The 23834-nt window shown below is 37.7% G+C and overlaps 1 protein-coding gene across 1 annotated transcript in view; it reads left to right on the top strand.

The window, feature by feature from the left end:
- VWA8 (von Willebrand factor A domain containing 8) overlaps positions 1-23834 on the top strand; it is a 195799-nt gene that overhangs the window by 125402 nt on the left and 46563 nt on the right. The window contains exons 30-37 of the mRNA XM_080554946.1: positions 5507-5623; positions 6108-6172; positions 6273-6398; positions 7009-7118; positions 9089-9243; positions 11009-11207; positions 19371-19452; positions 21609-21813. Coding sequence (XP_080411072.1) covers positions 5507-5623; positions 6108-6172; positions 6273-6398; positions 7009-7118; positions 9089-9243; positions 11009-11207; positions 19371-19452; positions 21609-21813 — 1059 coding nt within the window. The remainder of the gene's footprint in view (positions 1-5506; positions 5624-6107; positions 6173-6272; positions 6399-7008; positions 7119-9088; positions 9244-11008; positions 11208-19370; positions 19453-21608; positions 21814-23834) is intronic.

The raw sequence follows: 23834 nt of genomic DNA, 5'->3' as shown, positions 1-23834 counted from the left end.
AAGCTGTGTGCTTTCATGGTGCACCTGTGAAATGAGGTGGATATTGCTGTATATGAAATTAAATGAGATGGTTTATGATATTACGAGTAAGTGTACAGTCTAAGTAAAGCGTATAGTCTAAACTAATCATCCAAGTACCTTCTGTGTCTGTTGAGTGGATAAAGTTGATGCAAAAGAAAATTCATCCCGGCTAAGCTGTAGCACAGTTAATTCCTTTTGGAGGTGCCTTTCTCTTTCCATTGGCTACAGAAGGAGCCTGGACAGCTAGAATAGTCGAGATGCCTGCCTTTGTGTGAAGTAAGATCACTGGCAACCTTAACCTTAGAATCTGTAGCATTCACATATTAATACAAGTAGATCAGTGGTACATCTATATTTTGGACAAGGCTCGAAGGATTAGCTACTTGTGCTAAGGGTACATCAAACAGGTCTGCAAGAAAAACAAGTAACATAAATGGTGTGTGATGCTTTAGAGATTTGTCTGTATGTACTTGCAAAAAGACCAAGAAATATGAAGTATATTTGTAGAAATCAGAAGTTGCATTTATAAAAATTAAAAGAAGTCCACTTGACAGATGATATTTCATAAATCCACTAACTAAGCAATATCAAAAGCTATGAAGTTTTTCCAATTTCTTTGCTTTAGTAGAAATCTTTGGAGATAAATGTTTATGACTACATAATAGAAAAGAATAATTTAAAAGGGATGATAACTGCTGAAAAGGGTGAGATGATGATATTGCAGCTCTTCAAATAAGCTTGTGATTTATTTCTCAGATTACATCCATCTGGATGCAGTAGGGCCCTCCAGTAAAATAAAATGAAAATCACCATTCCTTTCTGTCCTTTTAAATAAAATTTTACTAAAACTTAACTTCTTGGGGATTTAATTTAATTGTACAAATCAGAGATTTATTTGCTTTTAAGCCATCTCTTCATCTTCTAGGAAGAAAGGCTGGATGATACTGTTCCACCCAGTGGCCATTCGTCTCAGTGAGCACAGCCTATTTTGACTCCTTTTTTTGTTTTTTTAAACTGGGCTGATAGATTTTAGAAAGACTCTTCTGAAATCTCAGGTCATTTCTTTGTAAGGTGGAAATTGCAACATAAAGGAGAAATATTCATCTTTTCAAAGTAGTGACACCTGTGCCCTATTCTCCCCATAAGTACTCCAGGGCATACCTCTATTTCCTATAAAGCAACATGCCTGCCCTTTTCCCTTTTTTCTCTCTTTTTTTTTTCCTTTTTTTTCTCCTTTTTTCCCCTTTTTTCCCTTTTTATTCATTGTCTTTCTTTTTTTTATTTTTCCTTTTTTTTCCCTTTTTCTTTCTGTATGAAAAACTTCTTTTCTTTTCTATATGAAGTTCAACAAGGCCAAGTGCCGGGTCCTGCACCTGGAGCGCAACAACCCCAAGCAGCGCTACAGGCTGGGAGATGAGTGGTTGGAAAGCTGCCTGGCAGAGAAGGACCTGGGAGTATTGGTTGATAGTCGGCTGAATATGAGCCAGCAGTGTGCCCAGGTGGCCAAGAAGGCCAACAGCATCCTGGCTTGCATAAGAAGCAGTGTGGCCAGCAGGGCTAGGGAAGTGATTGTCCCCCTGTACTCGGCTCTGGTGAGGCCGCACCTCGAGTACTGTGTTCAGTTTTGGGCCCCTCGCTACAAGAAGGACATGGAGGTGCTCGAGAGAGTCCAGAGAAGGGCAACGAGGCTGGTGAGGGGTCTGGAGAACAAGTCTTACGAGGAGCGGCTGAGGGAGCTGGGCTTGTTTAGCCTGGAGAAGAGGAGGCTCAGGGGCGACCTTATCGCTCTCTACAGGTACCTTAAAGGAGGCTGTAGCGAGGTGGGGGTTGGTCTGTTCTCCCACGTGCCTGGTGACAGGACGAGGGGGAATGGGCTAAAGTTGCACCAGGGGAGGTTTAGGTTGGATATTAGGAGAAACTTCTTTACTGAAAGGGTTGTTAGGCATTGGAATGGGCTGCCCAGGGAAGTGGTTGAGTCACCATCCCTGGAGGTCTTTAAGAGACGTTTAGATGTTGAGCTTAGTGATATGGTTTAGTGAAGGACTTGTTAGTGTTAGGTCAGAGGTTGGACTCGGTGATCTTGGAGGTCTCGTCCAACCTAGAAAGAATTTTGATAAGCTTTGGATGTGATTTTAAATGGGATATGTATAAGATGTGTAAGAAGAAAATTCGTATTGAGAATTGATTTGTCTGTAAATTAACTGCACGCTTCTGCTTTTTTTTTACAAGTACTTTGCACTGTTGAAAGGCTACAGCTAGACAGACAGCAGCCAACGGTCTGCCTCAGTGAGCACAATGAACTTTGCCCAGGCAGTGTCCTGCCAGCATCCTTTAACTCTGCTTTTATCTTTCTCTGTCGGGAAGTGGGATAGGAAGGGAGGGAAGTGCTTTTCCCTGTCCCACGTGCTGCTGGAGCTCTTTGTCGAAACTCTCAGATAGCATGTGGTGAGAGAGGGAGTATGTGACATAGGAGCTGACAGAGGGATCCACCTCACTCATTGCATGTAAACATCCTTTAAAAGAAGATTGTTTTTAACTGCTTGTGATCTAGACTAAAATACAAGTGGGAACCTGCGTATGGCAGGATTTGCAACCTACTAGCTCTAATGTCTGAAACCTTTTATCCCCCTGGTAGTCTGATACATGCACTCAGGAAGAGGATGTATTCCTTCAAAACTAGCAGACAGTAATTCTCATCTTTTTGTATCTTAAAAAAGGCAAAGATTTTGTTTTTTTGTAAGCACAAAGCTCACATCTCTATTCGCTGTCCTCCATATTCCGAAATCTCTAGGGCAATCAAGTCTCCCAAATTATCTGAAAGACACCATTCACATTGATTAGAAGGCCAGTAATCTACCTGCATGCGTTTCTCTACCTCTGAAGGCTTGGTGATTTGAGCACCAAGCCATAAGTTCTTGCACAGACTTTTATCACTTAGACCTAATGAACAATGTGATAGGTCTGCATCTGTGCCTACGCTGCCCTGTGTCCATGCTTAATATATACAGTGTCAGGATTGTTATGGGTGTGCTACTCAAGAGGTTGTGGAGTGGCCCTGATAAAAAAGATGCTTGTGGGACACAAGACAAGGTGAGTGCACACTGTCCAGAGCTAAAATCAGCCTCAGCTGAAGCTGACAGCAAAGGAGAGTGTTAGCAAGCTTGCTTGTCCAAGACATGAGCATCAAGGGCAGAAGAGAATGAAACTTAGAGTTATCATGGGGAGAAGAATACCAAAGGGTAAAACTGAGTTGTTTATACTCTCCTACTCTGAAATTGAAATTTATTCTTTTCCCTAACTCCACTCTGTCTGTAAGACAGTAAGGACCAACTTCCCATACCAGCAAAGTGAAATCACAGCCCTGCTTGGTTTAAGGACTTTTAAGAGGAAAAATGCTTGCTAAAATAAAACCAGCAGTAAGGAAAGGGAAACTTTGCAGTAACTAAAAATAAAGGCACGGCACTTCATGAGATTGGTTATTGCATCTGTCCAAAGTTTGGAATTCCAGACATCGGGGTCGGGAGGTCGCCCAAAGGTTACTTTTCTCCCAGTCAAGAACAAACACAGCGGAATTGCACACCACCGTCTTTTCCCAGCCCACTTGAAGAGTTGCCAGAGCTGCTTTTGGATGTGTTCGCAAGTGACGCAAAATTCTATTCTTACACACAGACAGAATATACATCAGTCACTTAGCACAGAAGGAAACGATTAACATCAAAAGGGGTGGAGTGGAGAGGCTTTTTATATTACCAGCTACTCTCATAAATTCAACGCTAAGTGGAAGAATGTACTTGATTCATACGTGTCCTTTATCTCATGGAGAAGGCTAATACATCTCTTTGGTTCAGCAGTGCTGTTGCAGAATTATATAAATAAAACCAACATTTTGGCAGAAAACCAACATCCAAAGCAAATGCTTTTTTTTTTTTTTTTTTTCCCTCCCCGAACCACATTTCTATAATTTTGGTTTGTAATGCATAAGCAAACTTCTTTTTTTAGGAGTATTGAACTCCAGCTGAAATTCCCAAATGCTCCAAATAACATGGTAATATTTTAAATGCTTTACCATATTTAGCTTCAAATGACTGTCATTATTGAATAAAGTTAATTCTCTCAAATAAGCCTAGTGAAAATATGAAGCCTACCTCAAAAGAACAAAATCACTGTGACTCAGATTGTTTGTATTTGTTTTATTTAGGACAATTTTGTGGGAATTTATGTTTTGCTCCCTTAACGTCTTTCGTGCGTTATTGCAGATGTTGTACGTAGACAGTTTACTTTTAGTAAGCCCTAGCAGAACCTAGTGTTTCCTTGAATGGCAAACAAAAAGCTCAACCCAAGACTTAATTAACTTGTTCTTATGTACCTTTTAAAGTTCATTTGATGCAGTTAAGGTTGCCCCTGAATGACTGTTCTCTTGAATGCTTAAACCCCTTAGGAGCAGCTATAGCTTCATATGTACTTCATAAAAAGACACATTTAAAATGACCCTGCAAAACAAGCAAGTTCACCAAGTTGTGTATTTTCTGTGTCAGGTGCATTCATCCATGTCATCCACTCCAGACTTGGCTGTTGCTCCTCAAGCATAGCGGATCAGGGTGTTAGCTCCATGCGACACATGGGTCACAGAACTGGAGACAAGCTGCAGCACTGTGCAGCAGCCAGGGAAAGCATCACTGACATGCTGTGGTCCTCTCCCTGTGCTTGAACCAGGGCTGGCAAGGGGAAATATTGTCCCTCTCCCCATCGTCTGACATCACTTGTGAACCCTGGGACACTGAGTAACAATCTGAGAAATCTGAAGAGGTTTAAAATTTAGAATGCTGTCTTTTCATGTTTTATGTGGAGGACACTTGCACCACTCTGTTCAGTATCCTGTCCTTGATACTGATCCTCTAGAGTCATCCTGCTGTCCTGCAGTAGCATCCTACCTCTGATACTGTAAGCTCCTTGAGCGTGCAGGTCACAGAAGGATTTTTGCACACTGGGATTTTTAATAGGCTCCAAGGTATCTGAAGTATGAACCTTGGCAAGAAATACTGAGTCAGTTCTCTTCTCACCAGTTTTTCACCTTCGATGTAATTCAATCAATGGATACTTTAGAGTAATTCTAAGGAAACATAAAAACTGAAACTAAAGATTTTAGTGGATTGACAAAGCAGAACTAGTATGTCTTTCATATGTAGCTGACTACAGCTTAAACACATAAGCCATACTGGTATAATTTCTAGAGTTTATGCAGAAGCTGTATAGAGAAAACACTATGGAAAAACTGAAATATCATTCCGTCTTTTTTATATGTACATAACCTGAACAGTTACATTTCTCCATGAGCTTTGAAATGAACCAAGATCCAGCCTCCGTTTACCAACAAAGTCTGGATCATCTTTTCAAAATGACCTAAGTCACTAGAATGCTTCAAACAGATTTATTGTAGTCTCTTAAATGGGCTTGAGATGTACGCAGATCTGCTTCTCGTTTACAGAGCAATGTTGTGTTATTGCTGGATACAAACAACGGTGCCCTTCGCCGACTTTTGCTCTTGCCAGATGATCAGGAGTCTCCTAAGAGAACGTCTTGGTGGAGCAGCAAGGAAGAGACGGTGAGGAGTAACACCTGCCTCTATGATACCGTTTTTGTTGGAAATCAAAACTCAATATTGGAAAAACTGCCCCAGGATTGTTTTTCTTTTATTGTTTGTGGGGGCACGAGCACTTAATGGTTTACACTTCTGTATGTTTAAATGCCTTCCATGGAAAACAGCATTGTTATGGAATAGTGACATCAAAGATATAAATAAGTCATATTGTCTGTGGATATGTATCTTTAAAATCCCCCTCTTTGGAACTAGAGCTGGGAATAACAGAACATTTTGTTACAAGGGATTATGTCCAAAATAATGAACTAAATTATGATGCAATTATAGAACTTGGGACAAGACAGGCTAGATAGCGTTTTGAAAGGTAATTAATGGAGTGAGTTATTCCAAGTGAAGGAAAAATGGAGTACACTTCAAGAGGAGTCAGGGAAACTCACTGGGACTAATCTAACAAACCCTAATTGCTGTGTGACGTGTTTTTGTACAGAGCAGCTACAAGATGTGCCGAGAGTTTTCACACAAAAACTGGCTGGTGTTCTACAAAGAAGAAGGGTGAGATTTAAATTATATGCTTGTGTTATATTGATTTATAATGGATCACTTCATATGCATACCTACCTAATTATTCTTTTCTTGGCTTCTAATTTTACAGAAACCGTCTTATCGTACTGGATGTGTTAGAGGGCCAAACTCACACCATCTCACTTCCAATCAATCTGAAATCTGTCTTCCTCGTGGCTGAAGACCGGTGGCTCTTGGTGGAAAATGGAACAAATCAGTTAGTTAAACCTGATTTTCTTGATGCATTATGTCTTGTTCATGTCTGGTTTATGTTCAGGAGTTTTACTCCCGGTCTCAGAGTTGTTTCTTCAATTTGTAAGAACAACTAGACTTAAACAGTTGGTGTTTTACTTGGTAAAAGTGCAGATAGGCTTGTAGAGCAGGAAACCTACAGGACATGCCTACATGCACACCTCTGAAAATCTAGACTAGATTTAACTGGGTGCGTGTTTTACTGAGGTGGCGTTGATCTTTAGCAATTAGAATGTTGGTGGATTTGGTTTTGGAAATACAGCCACATAGTCCAGAGTTAGTGCCTACTTTCTTTACTTCCTAGTCACGTGAAAGAAATATTACTCTTCTTTCTTACTTTTGTATAAATGCACAGCAGATAAAAGTATGTAAATAATTACCAGAAGACAAATCTGCCTCTGGTTGGCTTACCCTCTCCTGTCTCACATGTGTTTGGTAAATTATAGTTTTAGAAAAAGGTGTTGATAACCTTGTTTATATAAATGTAGAATCTTTCTGCTGTTTCAGAAAATAAAAGTCCTTGTTTAGAGTTACAAGTTTAATCCGGAATTACTATAAATGTGTATCCTTTACAGGAAATTTCTTTTAACCAAACGTGCTCATATGGAGGCTGAAGACAGTGAGGTTTGCCAGCTGTATGCATTGAATGAAGAGCCAGCTGACATGGGATTTGGCTTAACAACGGGTATTGAATGCAAGCTTGGCTTGTTCTCTTTTTTTTTTTAAATCATTTCTCTGTTTGCAGCTGCACAAATAAGGCTCTTTGCTTTAAAGGTCTGGGTAACCTTCTCTCAGATTCTCTTTTTGTTCTCCCCTTATCATGTTTGGTTAATAATAACTTTTCAAAAAGCATGGTAAATTCCATGCTTAAACTTCAGGTTGTTTGAGTAAAGCATTTAAGACCTTCAGTCATGGACTTTTAGGAAATGTACAAGCATACAGAATGGAAAATGAAAAAAGATGACTGGACAGTTATTAGCACATAGAGGGGACCAAATATCTTGACGAGCCCAATCTGTATACCGCTGTAGATCTATTACACACGCTCAGATGAGCTAGAAGACATTTTCTAACACTTTCAAAAATACAAAGACCTCCTGTTAAAACCTAACAGAAGTCACTGATCATAAAGATCTGCAGAAAGTGTGCACCATCACACCTATGTTAAAAGATAGGGGGAATTTGTTCAGTAGAATTCCCAGATGCTGCTAGGAAATGAAGCATGTCTTATGGTACAGAAGAAGGCAAAAATCTCCAGTGGTCATCATTCTGCCCAGTAAGATCTGCTTGTCTGCAGATCTGGTGATACTTTCAACCCTGAGCACCTGATCAAGGTGCACAAAATCCTTAGTCTGCCTGGTTTAATAACACTAGAAGTGTATGTGCATAGGCTTTGACCAGTCTTCAGTGTGTCTGAGAGAGACAGAGGAAAAAAAAATAAAGAAATCACTGTATTTTTGTGTTAAAGAGGGAGAAATTTCTTCCTGATCCTCGAGGCTAGCTTAAGTCTGAAGAAGGAGATTAACATGGTATAAACATGATAGAAGCAAATATTATTGGCAAACAACGAATAAGGCTTATTTTTTACATAAACAGCAACAAATTGGATACCAAGTACTCTTATCACAGCTTAAATATCTAGGATCCTTTTTGTCTTTTGTATAGTTTACTCTATCAAATTATCAAGCTCCATCAGAGCACACTAGTTTCCTTCCTCTTACTGCCTTATTTAGAAACCATTATAGAGTATCATTCCTTAGATGGGTAGAAGCCTTACTACAATTTCCAGTCTCAAAGTATTTGTGGACAGTGTATTGCTGCATGCTTTTTGTGCCTTATTTATCCTTTGTTATGTTATTTTTCTGATATGAAAGGCTATCATATCCCCTCTCCACTTTTTTTCCTAATCATTCAGCAAACCCAGAATGTATTATCTTCAGCCTGTTGTCATTCTTTGAGGCAGAACCTGTGGCAGGAGAGCTAAGAAAAGGTAGACTGGTGTAGGTTTTCCACTGACCCACATTCATTCATCCTTTGAGGGAGGAAAGATTTTCTCCTGCTGCCGGGTAAAGGAGATGCTGCAGAACTGCAGATCAGGGGTTCTGACTGTGTTTGTAGTATAAGGCAAGGTAAAGGTCTGTTATAGATGCACAGAATAAAATTTAATTTTCCTTAGCTTAAAGAAAAAGAAAACTAGACCATTATTTACCAGAAAAGTGTTACTAATAACATTATTTAAAGTGAAAAGACAGAAAGACAGCCACCAAGAAATGTCACATTGACAAATACCTGTACAAACCTACATTTTGCCTTTTTGTGCACATGCATTAAAACAATCTTTAATGAGATCACATACTCTTACATGCCATAGACTTTGTGTCTCATTTGTGCAGTAGAGGACAAAATTAAGTGGTATAAGCAAATACAAAGGTAATTATTTCCTGATTTTAAGTGTTTAACTTAACGAAAATAACATTATTTCCTGACTTTTTTTTCCGCTTTTTATAGTATAGTATAATCAAATCTTATGCTTGTTAGTAAGTTTATCCTCAAAGTAATAGCAATGATTAGTGCTCAGCACTCATGTAGTTAATATTGTTTTCTATTGCACATCTGGATTAAATGACTTTCATTTTGTTTAATTTCCCTGTTTAGCATCAGAACTGAGTGTGCCGCATGCAGTTTCAAGTGACCAGCTATCTTCAGAAAACCTCAGTGCAGCTGTTGGACAAAAGATCAGCTCCCCCAACAGGATTTTCTCAGATGAACATAATTACGCTACTATTGTTATTGGTTTCCCAGACCTCTTGGTAAATACTCAGCATTATTATACAATGAAGTAATGTGATCTCATTTATTCTGTAACCAGTTAAATACCTGTTTACCAAATGATATGGAAGAAGGGAATGACAGTAAACGATACATTCATGTAATGTACATCATTTGGTAGGACAGTCTAATCTAAAAGGATTTTATTGGAGTTTGAAATAATAAGAAACTGGGCAAGGTAATATGTAGCACAGACAAAGTTCACTGTAGGTAAGTTGCAGATAATGCTGCTAGAGGAATATTTTATAAATTGTGTTTTGATTTTTTTTTTAATATAACCACTGAGAAAAATGATGTCAGCATCATTTTGAACTGTTCAATGTGAACTTTTTGCTCAGTGTTCAGCAGCTAGCAAGCCTCTAGATTTAAGAAAAAGAAAAAAGATGCAGAAAATGGTAACAAAACTATGCCCACAGTCACTATTTAATGAAGTGGTTAAGTATAAATACTGTATGTAATCCTGCCCACTCTATATCTAAAAATCCTGTGACAAAATAGAAAAGGACCAGAAAAGAAAGTGAAACTTAGTGGTGCAATGATCAATGCTGTTGCAAGGACTGGAGGTAAACACGGGGAACATAAAAGTGGTATATTTAATACTTAACTTATATTTACTGTCTGTTGATACATATAAGGGGTGATGGGCTGATAGACTGGGTCAAATTAGAAAAAATAGCTCTTAACAGGAATGAATTCTGGGAAAAGCCAAATGATGGAAGAAAATACTTTGGAATCCAGAAAGATTCAAAAATATGTCTTTGACAACAAAACATTCCCTGTGGCTTTGCAGTTTGCTTTTGAGTTTTACCTGATTCGTATTCATATTGTTATGAGAATGAATACACTAGCTTTTCATAATATGAAAAGTATATTCATTATATATAGTATACTCATTATAAATATATTCATATAACCATTATAAATAGATGCAAGTTTATTACAGGACAAGGGAGATAGCATAGAGGAGGGAGTGCTAAAGATGCTACACCTCTGTACTAACACTGGTGACAGAACACTTTGTTCTCCTTGATTTAGACTAGGGGTCTGTCTTTCCTTATACGTAGTGTTACATGTATATGTAAATGTGAGTGCAAGGGTGGTGGAACAACACTTCAGATTTAGACCTCTAAGTTCAGGTGTTAGTGATATAGGTTTTTATTACATATGAACAAGATATCTAAGCTCTTATTCATAGAAGTAGTTCTCAGCTGATCAAACGTAGAAGCCTTCTTCAAGATCAGATGATTTGCTCTCTAGGCTCTACTGACTGTAGAAAAAGATGAAGCATGGTTTGGATATGTGCTTACTTATGTTTTTGTCTTTAAACCTGGACCAAATCACAGCCTTAATATCTACCTTTAAATTTATTAACTGAAATATGTTTGCATTTATTTACACTAGTTAAAACCTAGGTTATGGCAATAGTTCATTTTAGAGTTTGCTTCCAGATTAGTGTTTTTTTTAATGTTCCTGGTTCAATGTTTAAAAAAAAAAAAAAAAAGTTGATTCAACTTTAGATCTTCAAAGAGTGTGACTTCCTAAAGCTTGTATAGACCTATTGTTTTATCACTCCTTATAAGAGTTTTTAGTGACAAAATAATCCAAGTCTTTTCCTTGTCATATCAGGTAACCACTGTAGCTACATTTGATCTGAAATTAGACAGAAAGTGGACCTTACTGAGGAATATTTCTTCTTAGGCTCAATTATAGTAACTATTTTTTTCAGTAGAATCTTCTCTCTTGCAGTCTCCCAGTGAAGTGTACAGCTGGAAAAGAAACTTCTCTCTGAGTCGCAATGCTTCTCCTTCTGATTCATTTTATTATGGAGCCCGGAGGAAAAGAGGAGCTGCAAAACAAACCAATTGTGTAACTTTATTGGCTTCTAATCAAATAGTCAGAATTTTAGCACCTGGAGATGTGCCTTTGAAAGACATTTACCCAAAAGGTAAGAGGTTCATATACTTGTACTGCAATAACTGTACACACTTGTTTTTGTTTTATAAACCGCAATCACTTGTGAATTTTTACAAAATGTTTTCAAAGAATTACAGAGCAAGTATTTGAGGAGAATTGAGAGTAGTTGCACCCATTTTGCCAATTTAAAGTGAATTTGTATCTTATTAACATGCTGTACCGCTGAGGTATTAAACAGCCTACCTACAGTGTGAATATGCCAGCAGATGGAATCTCACTTTGCCCACACTGGGAACCATCTACAGGAACGTGATTGTTCCAGTTCAGCAATCAGCTTTCCAACCTTTGCTCGGATGCACAATTGTAAGGCATGCCGTATTTGTCAAACCAATCATCCATCTCACTTAGCTTGAAGACAGACCCTGGCTCTGTTTCCAGCAGGGCCAGCAGGAGAGGTTATTTAGAGAACACATGTGAGCCAGGCACTTCTGTTTCTTTCCTTTCATACTTGAGATCTCACCATTCATTGTTGTTTTATTAGGGATGCTGCAGGGTACATCCCTGCCTCTAAATCTCCTTTTATGGACCCGTTGTGCACAAATTTGTCTGGTCCCTTTTTAAACTTGTGTGTCTCCACAGCAAGTTCGCAAGTTCACTACTCTGTGTCATGAACCGGTCTCCTAACAAGGTTTATCAAGTGCTTCGTATTCTAGCGTGGCAGGGTTGGGTGAATAACAAGTCTGCATTCATCTTGAACATCACCTACATGACTATAAACTGCAGTCACACCTACCTTCTCTCCAATCTGAAGAGACCCATTTTTTTTACTTCTTGTGTACAAGTCAATGAGCAACATTCACATATAGCAAAGCCATCACTTATAAGACGGGTATAGAGTACAGACCTTCAGACTTTTTTTGTGCTGCCACACCAAGCTTTCTGTTATCATTGTATCTTTAGCTTCTTCAGCCAATAACTAAATATGTGTTGATTAGTACTAACTAACAGCATTGAGTTAACATGAGTTTTGCAAAGGTCTCAAGGGAAAATCACTATCAAAAGAGAAACCCCCAAAACATTTCTGTATGGTAGAAGGGCAGATTTTTTGAATACATCAGTGCAAGAAGCTATTCCTGCTTTGTACTATGTGAACTCTGTCCCAGAATAAATGCTTTATTCCAAATTAACTCACTTTTCCAAAATAAATGATCTAATATATCTGCTCTCACTTAACACAGATTAACTTCCCTGTGTAGAGAAACCCTTTTATTTATTATTTTAAAAGAGTAGAAAAGTAACTGTCTGCAAACATTTATTTGAATCATAGAATCATAGAATATCCCAAGTTGGAAGGGAGGCACAAGGATCATCAACTCCAACTCCTGGTGCCACACAGGACCACCCAAAAATCAAACCATATTTCTGAGATCATTGTCCAAAGGCATCTTGAACTCCAGCAGGCTTGATGCCGTGACCACTTCCCTGGGGAGCCTGTTCCAGTGCCTGACCCCCTTTCAGTAAAGAACCTTTTCCTAATCTGAACCTCCCCTGAAGCATCTTCATGCTGTTCCCTCAGGTTCTCTCACTGGTCCCCAGAGAGCAGAGCTCAGCCCCTGCCCCTTCACTCCCCTCGTGAGGGAGCTGCAGGCTGCCATGAGGCCTCCCCTCGGCCTCCTCTTCTTAGGCGGAACAATCCAAGTGACTTTAGCTGCTCCTCACACATCTTGCCCGCCATACCCTTCATCATCTTTGTTGCACTCCTTTGGACACTCTTTAATAGTTTTATGTCCTTCCTACATAGTGGCACCCAAAACCACACACGATACTCAAGGTGAAGGCCGCACCGGCGCAGAGCAGAGCAGAACAATCCCTTCCCTTGACAAGTTAGCAATGCTGTGCTTGGTGCACCCCAGAATATGGTTGACCCTCCTGGCTGCCAAGGCACACTGTTGGCTCATGTTCAACTTGCCATCAATCAGAACCCCCAGGTTCCTTTCCATGGGGCTGCTCTCCAGCACCTCATCCCCCAATCTGTGTGTATGTCCCAGGTTGCCCCTTCCAGGTGCAGAATCTGGCACTTGTTCATCTTAAATTGCATGCAGTTGGAGATTTTCCATCCCTCTGATGTGTCAAGATTTCTCTGCAAGTCCTTACTTAGTATAAACTTACTTAGTATAACTCTGAGTCCTGCCTCCAGGTCATTTATGAAAACATTGAAAAGAACTGGCCCCAGAATGGAGCCCTGCAGAACCCCACTAATGACTGTCTGCGAGCCTGATATAACCACATTTACTGTAACCCTTTAAGCTTGACCTGTCAGCTGATTGTTCGACCATTGTATTATGTATTTGTCTAGCTATATGGTGGACATTTTGTCTAGAAGGATACTGTGAGAAACTGTATTGAAAGCTCTACTGAAATCCAGAAAGATTTCATCAGCTGACATCCTTTGGTCAACTAGGTGGTAACCATGTCACAAAAGGAAATTAATTTCATTAAACAGGGCTTTCTCCTCGTGAACCTGTGTTGGCAGGGACCAATGACTGCATTGTCTTTCAAGTGTTTTTCGATAGCTCCCAGAATAATCTTCTCCATAATTTTATCAGGCACTGAAGTGAGACTGACATGTCTGTAATTACCAGGGTCTTCTTTCTTGCCCTTCTTGGAAACTGGGACAATATTTGCCAGCTTCCAGTTGACAGGGATCTCTCCAGATTCCCAAAACTGTTGAAAAAGAATTGAGAGAAGTCTTATGATGACATCAGCCAACTCTTTGAGTACCCTGGGATGAATCCCATTGGGCCCCATGGATGTTTGCATCCAGATGGAGCAGCAAATCCTGCACAAGTTCAGAGTTGACCGGGAGTTTATTGTTTCCACAGTTATGGTCCTTCAACTCAGGGTTCTGGGAGTCTCAGGGCCCATCATCAATGTTGAAAACAGAGGCAAAGAAAGCAGTAAATGCTTCCGCTTTGTCTGTGTCCCATTTGTGCGGTGAGCATCCTCATCAAATAATGGACCAATGTTATCTCTTGTCCTCCTTTTGCTGTTAACATATTTTTAAAAGCCTTTTTTATTGTTCCCCACAATAATGGTCAGCTTCAACTCTAATTGAGCTTTGTCTGCACAAATTTTCACCCTCCAGTGGCAAACAGCATCTCTGTAGTCCACCCATCTCACCCAACTTCGCTTCCAATGGTCTTTCTTTATCTGTCTAAGCTCTAGAAGTTCTAAAGAAGCAAAGACAAAGATATAAACAGGACAGAAAATTAAAGTTACCTACATTTGCAAAGAAAAGGTTAGCTTTTAAAAACTTCAAAATTTACTTAAAATGTTAGTTATAGTTAGCATGACAGTCTTGGAACTAATCTTGTCACACTTTATAAACTACTGAAGGATCAGACTGGGTCATTTTTTTTCAGGCCTTCACATGTAAAAACAGCAACAATAAAACCTGATGTGGATGTTATAAAAGTTCAGAAGTTAAATGTTCTGAGCTTTTGTTCAATTAGTTTATTAATTTGAGGGTGAGAGAGAGATTCAGTGTTTCCAAATGAGAAGCTATAATTGACACCATTATTTGTAAAAGTCTTTTAAGTTGCTGTCGTATATTAGCACTTTATAACACTAGATTAATGTAATTAAAAAACAGGGGACATCCTTTTTGAAGGCTGGATATGAATGAACTGAACAAGTTCTCTGTCTGAGAATTGGCTTCTGTGTGGCTGAACAATTTCATGTGGATCAGCTGAACAAGATGTTAACTTTTTTACCGAACTGTGGTGTGATATATGCTCATGAATAGTTACTGATGCCTTTAAATTTATAGACATTTTTATAAATTATAGGTAGTGAAGTGCTTTGTGGCAATTTGAGTTGAAAGATTCAAGGCCATCTTGAAGATCATTATCATTGATTTTTCTTTTCTAAATCATGTTTGACTTTATGAATTGACAAAAATGAGCTCAACTGAATCATGTTTAATATGACTTTACTGATACGATTAAATTAGACCCAAGCAAGACTCTAGGTATTCTAGTCCATCACCTTTTTTTCAAGATTTCAGACACTTTCCATTTATCGGTTAATGGTCATTTTTTCTAGTGGAAAGGGAGCTATACATGGAGTCCTACAGAGACTTATGCTGCTCGGTGTAGTCATGAAAAAAAATGAAAAATGAATGAACAGTGAGGTGACAATGTTTGCTGATGGTATTGATAGTACTGGTTATTATTCACAGAACAAAGAATTCACCATGGAGGATTACAGGACATGCAATGCTGACTATGCAATAAAAATAGCAGATGAAATTCAGTGTAGATAAGTACAATGTACGTGAAGGAAGAAAAGAAGTCTAAATTCTACGTCTAAAATGATGGGCTGATCATTACATGTGAAATGAGAAGATTGTTGCATCTCAGGAGCATGATTTTGGAGTTATGATACTTTTATTAAAAGAGTCCAAATCTTGGTAGCAGTCAAAAAAGCGAATAAAATACTGAGAATTACTAGGGCAGGAACAGAGGGAGAAAAAGAAAAGAAAAAGAAAAAAAAAAAAAAGAAAAAGAAATCTTTATGCTATTGTGTAAATCCATACATCCTTAATTGTGTACTGTTGTGGTCCTCCATCTCAAGACAGGTGATACCTGAAATGGCAAAAGTTCAGAAAAGGGCAGCAAAGATGACCAAAATTGCATCAGCCAAATCTCCTGAATTTTGAGACAAGACAATAAAGAGGCATATGGTGGATTTCTACAAGAACATGTATGGCATGGAGATGTGGAAGAATTAATAATTTTTACACTCGGTACCAGAGTTAGCGGGCAACCAGTGAAAGTAGTAGAAACTTCATCAAAGCAAACAAAAAGAGGTGGTTCTTCACAGAGTAGGGAACCAACCTGTGAAACCATTTGCAAAAGGATGTTGTGAATGCTGAAACATGGATTCATAGGAAAACTCATGGAATGTTACTAAATACAAAGACATAAAAATAGAGGCAGCACATCCAGCTCAAGAAGCCCCTGAATTGGAACTGGTTGGAGACTTGAGGAAAATAACCTGTGTATGCTTGCCCGTGGTTCTTACTCTTTTTAAGCATCTAGCTACGCTGGAGTCAGGACACTAGATTGGAGGGACGTAGGATTGCCATTGTTACAGCATGAATCAAAAATCTTCCCAAGAAAAAAGGGGTAACAGAAAAGAGACGTGCATTCATGTACTCTCTTGGAAGGTGAGATTAGTAGGTACTAGTCCTTACCGTAACCATTTGATATCCAGTATTTACAGCCCCCTCTGCTGGGCTACTGTTTCTTCTGGAGTTTGCTTCTCACCAGTTGACAGAATATTTAATTGAGTGTACATTTAACTGCTGCCAGTAGCTGCATAACATACAGTCCGGGACCCTTGGAGGTTCTGTGTTGCTTATTCTTGAATTGTGCCACACTTCGGACATTCGGTGATTCTTCTGTGCTGTTGTTTCTGCTTTGGAAACCTGTGGTTATTTATCTACACAAGTTGTGTAAGGCTTTGCTCATAAACCTCTGTATCCTTTCATAGGAGATGACACAGTGAAGCAGAGGCATCCTATCACACAAAATTGAGCATGTGGCAGTCCCTTGAAATTCTTGCATTAATGTTGCTTCTGAGAAGTTGTTCTGTATTCTGGCTTCAGCTTGCTTCTCTGTCAGGCTTTCTTTCTCATCTTCTTGGACAACTGGTCAGTTCTGGCACGCAGCCTTCCATTTCTATTAATAATTCAAAGTACTCAGCCAAACTCTGGCGCACTCCAATCTGTATTACCAAAACTGTTCTAGGAATAACAAGCAAAGAAATCATTTCCTTTATGTTTTATCGGAACAGTAAACTAGGGTAATTGTTATGTTTGAAAAGAAACCAAAACAAGTACTAAGTTCCCCAGCGACTGCCAAATAGATGTATGGCCACAAAATGTAAACTTAGACAAGAGTTCATGGCAGAATCCAACAACTAAGAATTAATGTTTATTCTAAAAACAAGGCTATAGAAATGAGGGCTTCTTGAGAGCAAATATTTACTTGGATTCTCAGCTCTTTCCATATATGAATATAAAATAACAATCTGTTACTGAGTGTGTATCTCTATTAGTGTGACAGTAACTGGAATGAAATAATACAACACACAATTACAGGAATAACCTCAGCAAGTCATCTGGCCTACCTATTTGTATAGGAACAGGATATTACATGTTTAGACTCTTCTTGACTAATGTTTTTCTAGCATTTATCTTAAAAACTTAATTTGAAAGAAATCCTAAAGCTTCCCTGACTAGTCTATTGCAATGCTTCACTCTCCTTGTATAATAAAGGCTTTACCTAGTATCCAGCCTGTTTTGCTGTAAATGAATCTGAATACTTCTGAATACTCCACTCAGTCAGCATAATACTTCTCCCTTTATAAAATTCTGTAAGATATTACCGTACATGTGTTTTATTTCCCGTAATCTTCTCTTTTGGGACCAAAAATAAAAATAATTAATTCCTTAAATTTGTCCTTATAGCCCGTCTGTGCTAACCTCTTTGTCATCCCTGGGTCTTGTGTGTCTACATTTTATTTTGTTTGATGAGCTGGGCGTAACTATTTTACTCCCTCCGCGTTCATCAGGAGGGGAGCAAACTGCATTTATTTAGATCTGATGTTCATATTAATATAAAGCCTGTGTTTTGTTCTCATGCTCTGGCAGCATCATAGCATCTATATACTATGTATGTTGTTCATCATAGATCTTTGACTGCAGTTTAGGGGCCTGGGTAGTTGTTCCTGTGTTGAATTTAAACATTTAATTACTTTTTCTTCAGCTTCCTACTCGGCAATCCTTTATCTTGTTGTAATTTAATTTGGTTGATTTATGTTCTCTCTGTAATTTATTATGTTATTCTTTAATTCTTGTCCTATAGTTCTACCTTTTCCAGTTCAGTATATCTACATGTTCTAGATCTTCACTGGAATTTTTAAATTTTATCTTATTCTCCATTACCACCCAAAAAGAGAGCACATTTTTTAAAAATGACAAAATCTAGACAAAACAGAATGCTCCGTGGCCTACAAACATGTATTTTATCAGATTTTTTTCTCTACTTCGAATGTGTTTTATATTTAAATTTTTACAAAACATGAGTAAATTCAGCAGATAAACTACTGTACATGTGCATACTGTAGATACATAGGTATTGTAGATATGCACGATGTGCTCCTGTGGGTTATTCTTTATACTCATTTGAATATTAGGTCCCCTTATATCTCTGATCTTGCTGGTCTTTCTGTGTGCTGTGTGCAAGCATGAACACTTCTGCAGGTAACATCAGCTCTCCTTCATTTCAAGGAGCTGAAAGGTATGTTGTTTTAGAAGGAAATCTAGACTTGCTTTCATCTAGTGACAATAATATTTTGTACCCATGCCATGCAGTGTAATTCAGTCTTCTGGTTTCTCTTCTGAAAAACTTCAGTTCCTCAATTTGCTCCAGGTAGATGAAAGCTAGCTCCTAACTGGAAGCCACTTCTGAGCCCAGGCAGAGTGTACTCACATGTTTGCAAGAGCCAACACAGGCAAACAAACACACAGATTTGTTTCTGAGAGAGAAACCGTAGTGTTATATATATTCATTAAACTCTCTCATAAATGGAATATGTAATGTATTCCATAAGTAAATGTCTGATAGTCTAGAGTTGTTAACTGTGAACTTATAAAAACTTTGCGTATTGAGAATCTACCTGATTCAATTTCAGGCAGCAACATTTAGTTTAATATTATTAAGAAATTTTCAAGTGATAATTAAAAGTACAATGTTTTGAAATGTTCCTCAATATGCTTTTTGAGTCAGATGTACAGCTGACATTGTCTTCGGTGACAGATAAAAGCAGTGAATTAAGGATTGCAGTAATGCCTGATTAGTGCTTTTGTGAGTAGGACTATATTTATGTGTAATTTTTGCATTTGCTATACAAATACATTGTTCTTCCATAATTTGCCTGTCTAGATGCTCACTATCATAATAGTAACATGGCTCAGTGTTTGCAAGTTATAATCCTATGTTGAATGTAAAAGTTTATCATTTTCTGACAGGTACTGTATAATGAAATGCCTAAACTTAATCTGCTAAATGCAAATGCAATAACCAGTTAATCATGCAGCAGGAAAATAACATTTGTTTGTTTTCAGATGTCACTCCTCCACAAGCTGCTGGATACTTAGAAGTAACAGATCTTAACTCAAAGAAAATCAAATACATTGCTATTCCGAGGTAAGTTATTTTATTGATTAGAGCAGCCTGTGCCTTGCGGGAAGAGCAAACAGAATTTAGTCTGCCATATTACTTCAGAATAAGCAAATATTTCTTGTGATGTGGAAGGTGAAAGAAATTCACACCTACCTTGTAAAATTATGCAACTATAGCAGCATATTTTTGTCAAAAAATTTTTGTTTTCTACATGATACCAATAAAAATGTGACAATTCACTAGTAAATATGAAAAGTAGCTTTATCTTCCGATTTCAATTCCATACCCTTTGCTTATTACCCTTCTTCACTCACTTTATCCCCCACCCTTTTTCATTTTGTTTTGCTGTCTATTTTCTAGCTTTCTTTTCCTTTTTTTTTTTTTTTTTTTTTCTTTAGAGTCTAACAGGCAGAATGATCCAGTACCAGGTGTCAGGAAACCAGGAATCAAGGTCCAATATAAAGTTGACCTGGAAAATAACTTGAGCTTCTTTATGTTTTAGTTCTCCTTTTTGAACATACACATTCTTTCATGCACAACTATCTTGCATTGTACACAAGTGTCTTGTATAATACTTAAAGATAGGCAAAATATATGGTTTCTGTATGGTTTTAATATCTATCTCTCACCATCATAGAGCATATTTGCAAACATTTTGTTATCTAAATCTGTATTTTGATTACAAGTTGTCATTTTCAACTATAATAAAGTTTTTTTTTGTTTTAAATGGCATTCTTAAATGTCCGTGTTTAAAGAAAACATGAAAACTAAGTCAGGGCTTTTTTTTTTTAATTTTACCTATTTGATGTTGTCTGCGACAACATGAATTGATTCTATTTTAAATTACTTCTGCTTCATTAATTATCTGTGAAATTTAGAATTAATAGAGAACTAAAAAGATGTAATTATTTATATCTTTTAAATGTAACATATAATTTCTGGACAGTTTTATCTTCTACAGAAAATGGTTACTTTCTGTGTACTAAGTGGGCTTCAGTCAAATTACAAGCAACCTTTATACAGCCATCCTTAAGAAAACTTCAATTTCAGTTTCAAAAGTTTCAGATTCTCAGTTCCAGGACTCTTCACCATTTTATAGTTGATCCATGGGCCTGCATCTTACACAGTCATTAAGAAATGTAAGGCATTTACACAGAAATAGTAAAAAATCACACTTTTTTTTCACACTGAGACTTTATTAGAAAGTACAAAGCCAAACTTCAGCATCATGTTCCTTAACCTTGTATGAGGATTTAAGCTCCTTATCACAAAATAAATCTGAGCAGAATTTCAGATTAAAAAAAAAATGTACTCCATTAGGAACTGATAAGTGACTTTTCATATACGTGAGTAATTCTAAGCTAAAACCTAAAAACCTTTCCTCCTTCTGGCATAGTTATCCTGGTCAAATGCTAAGGTAACTCTTCTTCAGTTGAATTAGTTCATGATAATTTCAGTCTTAGAGGTGTATAAGTAACTGCTTCCTTGCTCATCTAAATTATGAATTGTAGTATTAATTAATGGAAGTTGCAAGTTATTATGTGTGTCACTACTAGTACTGAGAAAGTGCAAATAATCTTTCCTAATTTAACCAATTTCCTTTCCTTTTATGTAGCTATTAAACCCCCATTTCAGCAGTAAGTTTTCACTTGCAAGTTGACTTCTCGTTTATAAAAATGCTAAGATTCTCTGCACGTAAAGCTGTGCTGTCTTTAACTGAGTGTTTAAATTTTCTGCTCTTATTAAAGCACTTGTTAAAGCTCTTGTTAAAGAGAGGTCCTAGTTTAAGTTGATGCAGAGATATTTTCCTTAGTGCCTAGGTCATGTTCTTTTCTATTTCTTTTTTAGTTTTGTATTTTTCTGTAGCACAATTTTAAATTTTTCATGTTCTTTGTATTCTTTTGTAAAGACTAACTTTCTTCAGATAGATGAAATACAGCAGTGGACTAGGCAATGTGTTCCCTTTTGGCCCGGTCTTTTACTCTGCTTTTGTGAATAGGTATCTTCCAGTCATACTCAGTTTCAGTGGGTGAAATCTTTCATATGAAAGGTCTGCAGGGCTTAGTTAGGGTCTGTCATGGAGTGAGGGTATTCATGTAATTGCCACCTTAACTAAAGAAATATTCATCCTATTTTTAATTTCAACTTCGAGATTGATCACGCTCTCTCGTGTTTTTCAGCTCAGGATCTCTCTCTCCATATACATCTTGGCTCTCTAAGATCTCAGATGCCGATGCCCTGTTGGCACCGCTGGGCAAAGTTGGCTTGGTTAGTGTGGACATGGGAGGTGGTGTGAGGCTTTGGGAGACAGGGCTCGACAGCCTCCAGCGCTCACTGCAGGACTGGAGGAACATGATCGGACAAGAGGATGGTAGACCTGTGCAGGTAGGTGTTCACAAAGCTGAAGTGAAAAACATCTAATAAAATGATGTAAACAAGTTTTCAGTTGGGAGAGAGGTCAAGGGAGTGTAGTGTTGAAAAACATTAAGAAGTAGAAATATGCCTGTAAGAAAAATTGAATAGATGTCTTCACTGGAAAAAAAGCAACCCACACAATAGCTAATTAGAAAGCTTATTTGTGACCCTGTAATTATGGTTACTGAAATTCTCTTTGTCTTGCAGTGTTTGTATTTTTGCCAAATTCCAGTACATTTACATGCAAATTAATTCTTTATCTCATGCTGATTTTTAACTGCAACTTTCAGAACAGCGAAATTAATGTTTAAGGGAAGCGTATACTTTTCTAGAGTTCAAACAGTTGGAAAAAGACATTGCATTTGTACTTTAGAAAAGAACCTTGAAACATAGGTGGAAAGACGCCTTGAGTTCAGAGTATTGCCTTTGGCTGATTTTGAAAATTCTAGCAGGGTAGGAGAGTTACAAGAGTTTCAATATGAATATTTAGGTAGATATTGAAAATGCATTGCATGTACGTGTGTGCTGTGTGTGCGTGTATACATGCGCATTAATGTACTGCCTAATGCGTAGGATCACCATTCCTACACAAAGGGAAAATTCAGAACTTTTCAATTGCATCTTTAATTTCTGTTAGGGACTGGGGAAGGTATCATTCTTACTTTAAGAACTAGAGTGTGCTTTAGGGAGGACTTTTCCTACTTTTGACTAAGGAGATCCTTTCTCGATCTACAACTGAGATTATTTCTGTTTCATAAATTTCTATAGTCACTTTCACAGTACATTAACGTGGAAAAATTGAATTAATCATCTCTAAATTAATCTCTCTGTACCATTGTTTACAAGGTGTCAAGCTATCCCAAGTGCGAATGAGATTTGTTAGGCAGAAAACAGCTCTTCTTTCACTTTCTTTTCCCACACTGAGCTCCCTTTCTACAGGATGTTCTGCAGTTACAGAAGCTTGTGCAAGAACTGGCGTGTTCTTGTTATTGGACATCAGCAAATGTCTTTTGTAAAAGTCACGAGAAAAGGAAACTGTTATCCAGAAGCACATTTGTGTGGTTCCTTGTTGCTTTATCAGTGCGTTTTTTTATTGCCTATGTAGTAGCATTAGCACCATCTTATGGTCAGATATAATCAGTTTACACCAGCCCAATTTGACCTGACTGATAAAGTTGGCTAGTAGAAATGAAAAGAGATAGGAGAAACAGTTAAGAGCTTTATCTGTTTTAATATTTTTTCCTTTTTCTTTATTTTTTTAATCTTTTTGAGTAACTGTTGTAATCTTATCGAACAGTATTATTGTACTGTCAATCATAGCCAACTAAATACTAGAGAATATAGGCTTGGAAAGTTACATGTCATCAGAAAATTTTAAGTTATTTAGCTAGTAATGTCAAGTATCTATTTTACAAAAAGGCTCAGAGGTTTTCCTACAGTCATAAAGCAATCCAGATTTGTAGTAGGATTTCTCTCTCCTGACAGTCTGTATTTGGTAACTACAGGGTAAAGTCTTCCTAGCATATCTGTCTTCTTCCCTCTGTAAATACACGATATATATAGCTCAAGTGGGTGGTTTGTGAGAATTCAAAAAGGCATATTATTTGATTTGAACTAAAGGGCTGAAACAAAGCCTTCTATATGCTCTTTGAACTTACACAATATCACTAACTTCTGTTTCTTTACTGTAGACACTTTGCTTTAAGTGGAAAGATAATGAGACCTAAGAAACTTTTTTTACCAAGGCGTTTCAGAGCAACAAGCAATAAATTAAATCTTACCTTTTATTTTATGTACTTCTCCGATAAGATAATAGGTATGTAGTTGTTGTGGAAACCACACTTTGCTATTTGGAGATGAAGGCTTTCCCTCTTAAGTCCATTTTTCAATGGAATGAAATAGAAGCAGTACTTGACACAGAAGCAGTAGTTTATTAAAGCATTCATTTCTAGAAATGAAAGGATACTGTTGGCTTGAAAATATATTCATGT

This window comes from Anser brachyrhynchus, assembly GCF_964034855.1.
Source record: "Anser brachyrhynchus genome assembly, chromosome: 1".
In the NCBI taxonomy this organism is placed as follows: domain Eukaryota; kingdom Metazoa; phylum Chordata; class Aves; order Anseriformes; family Anatidae; genus Anser; species Anser brachyrhynchus.
Note: the sequence above shows the minus strand (reverse complement) of the source record. Positions and strands in the feature narration are given on the sequence as shown.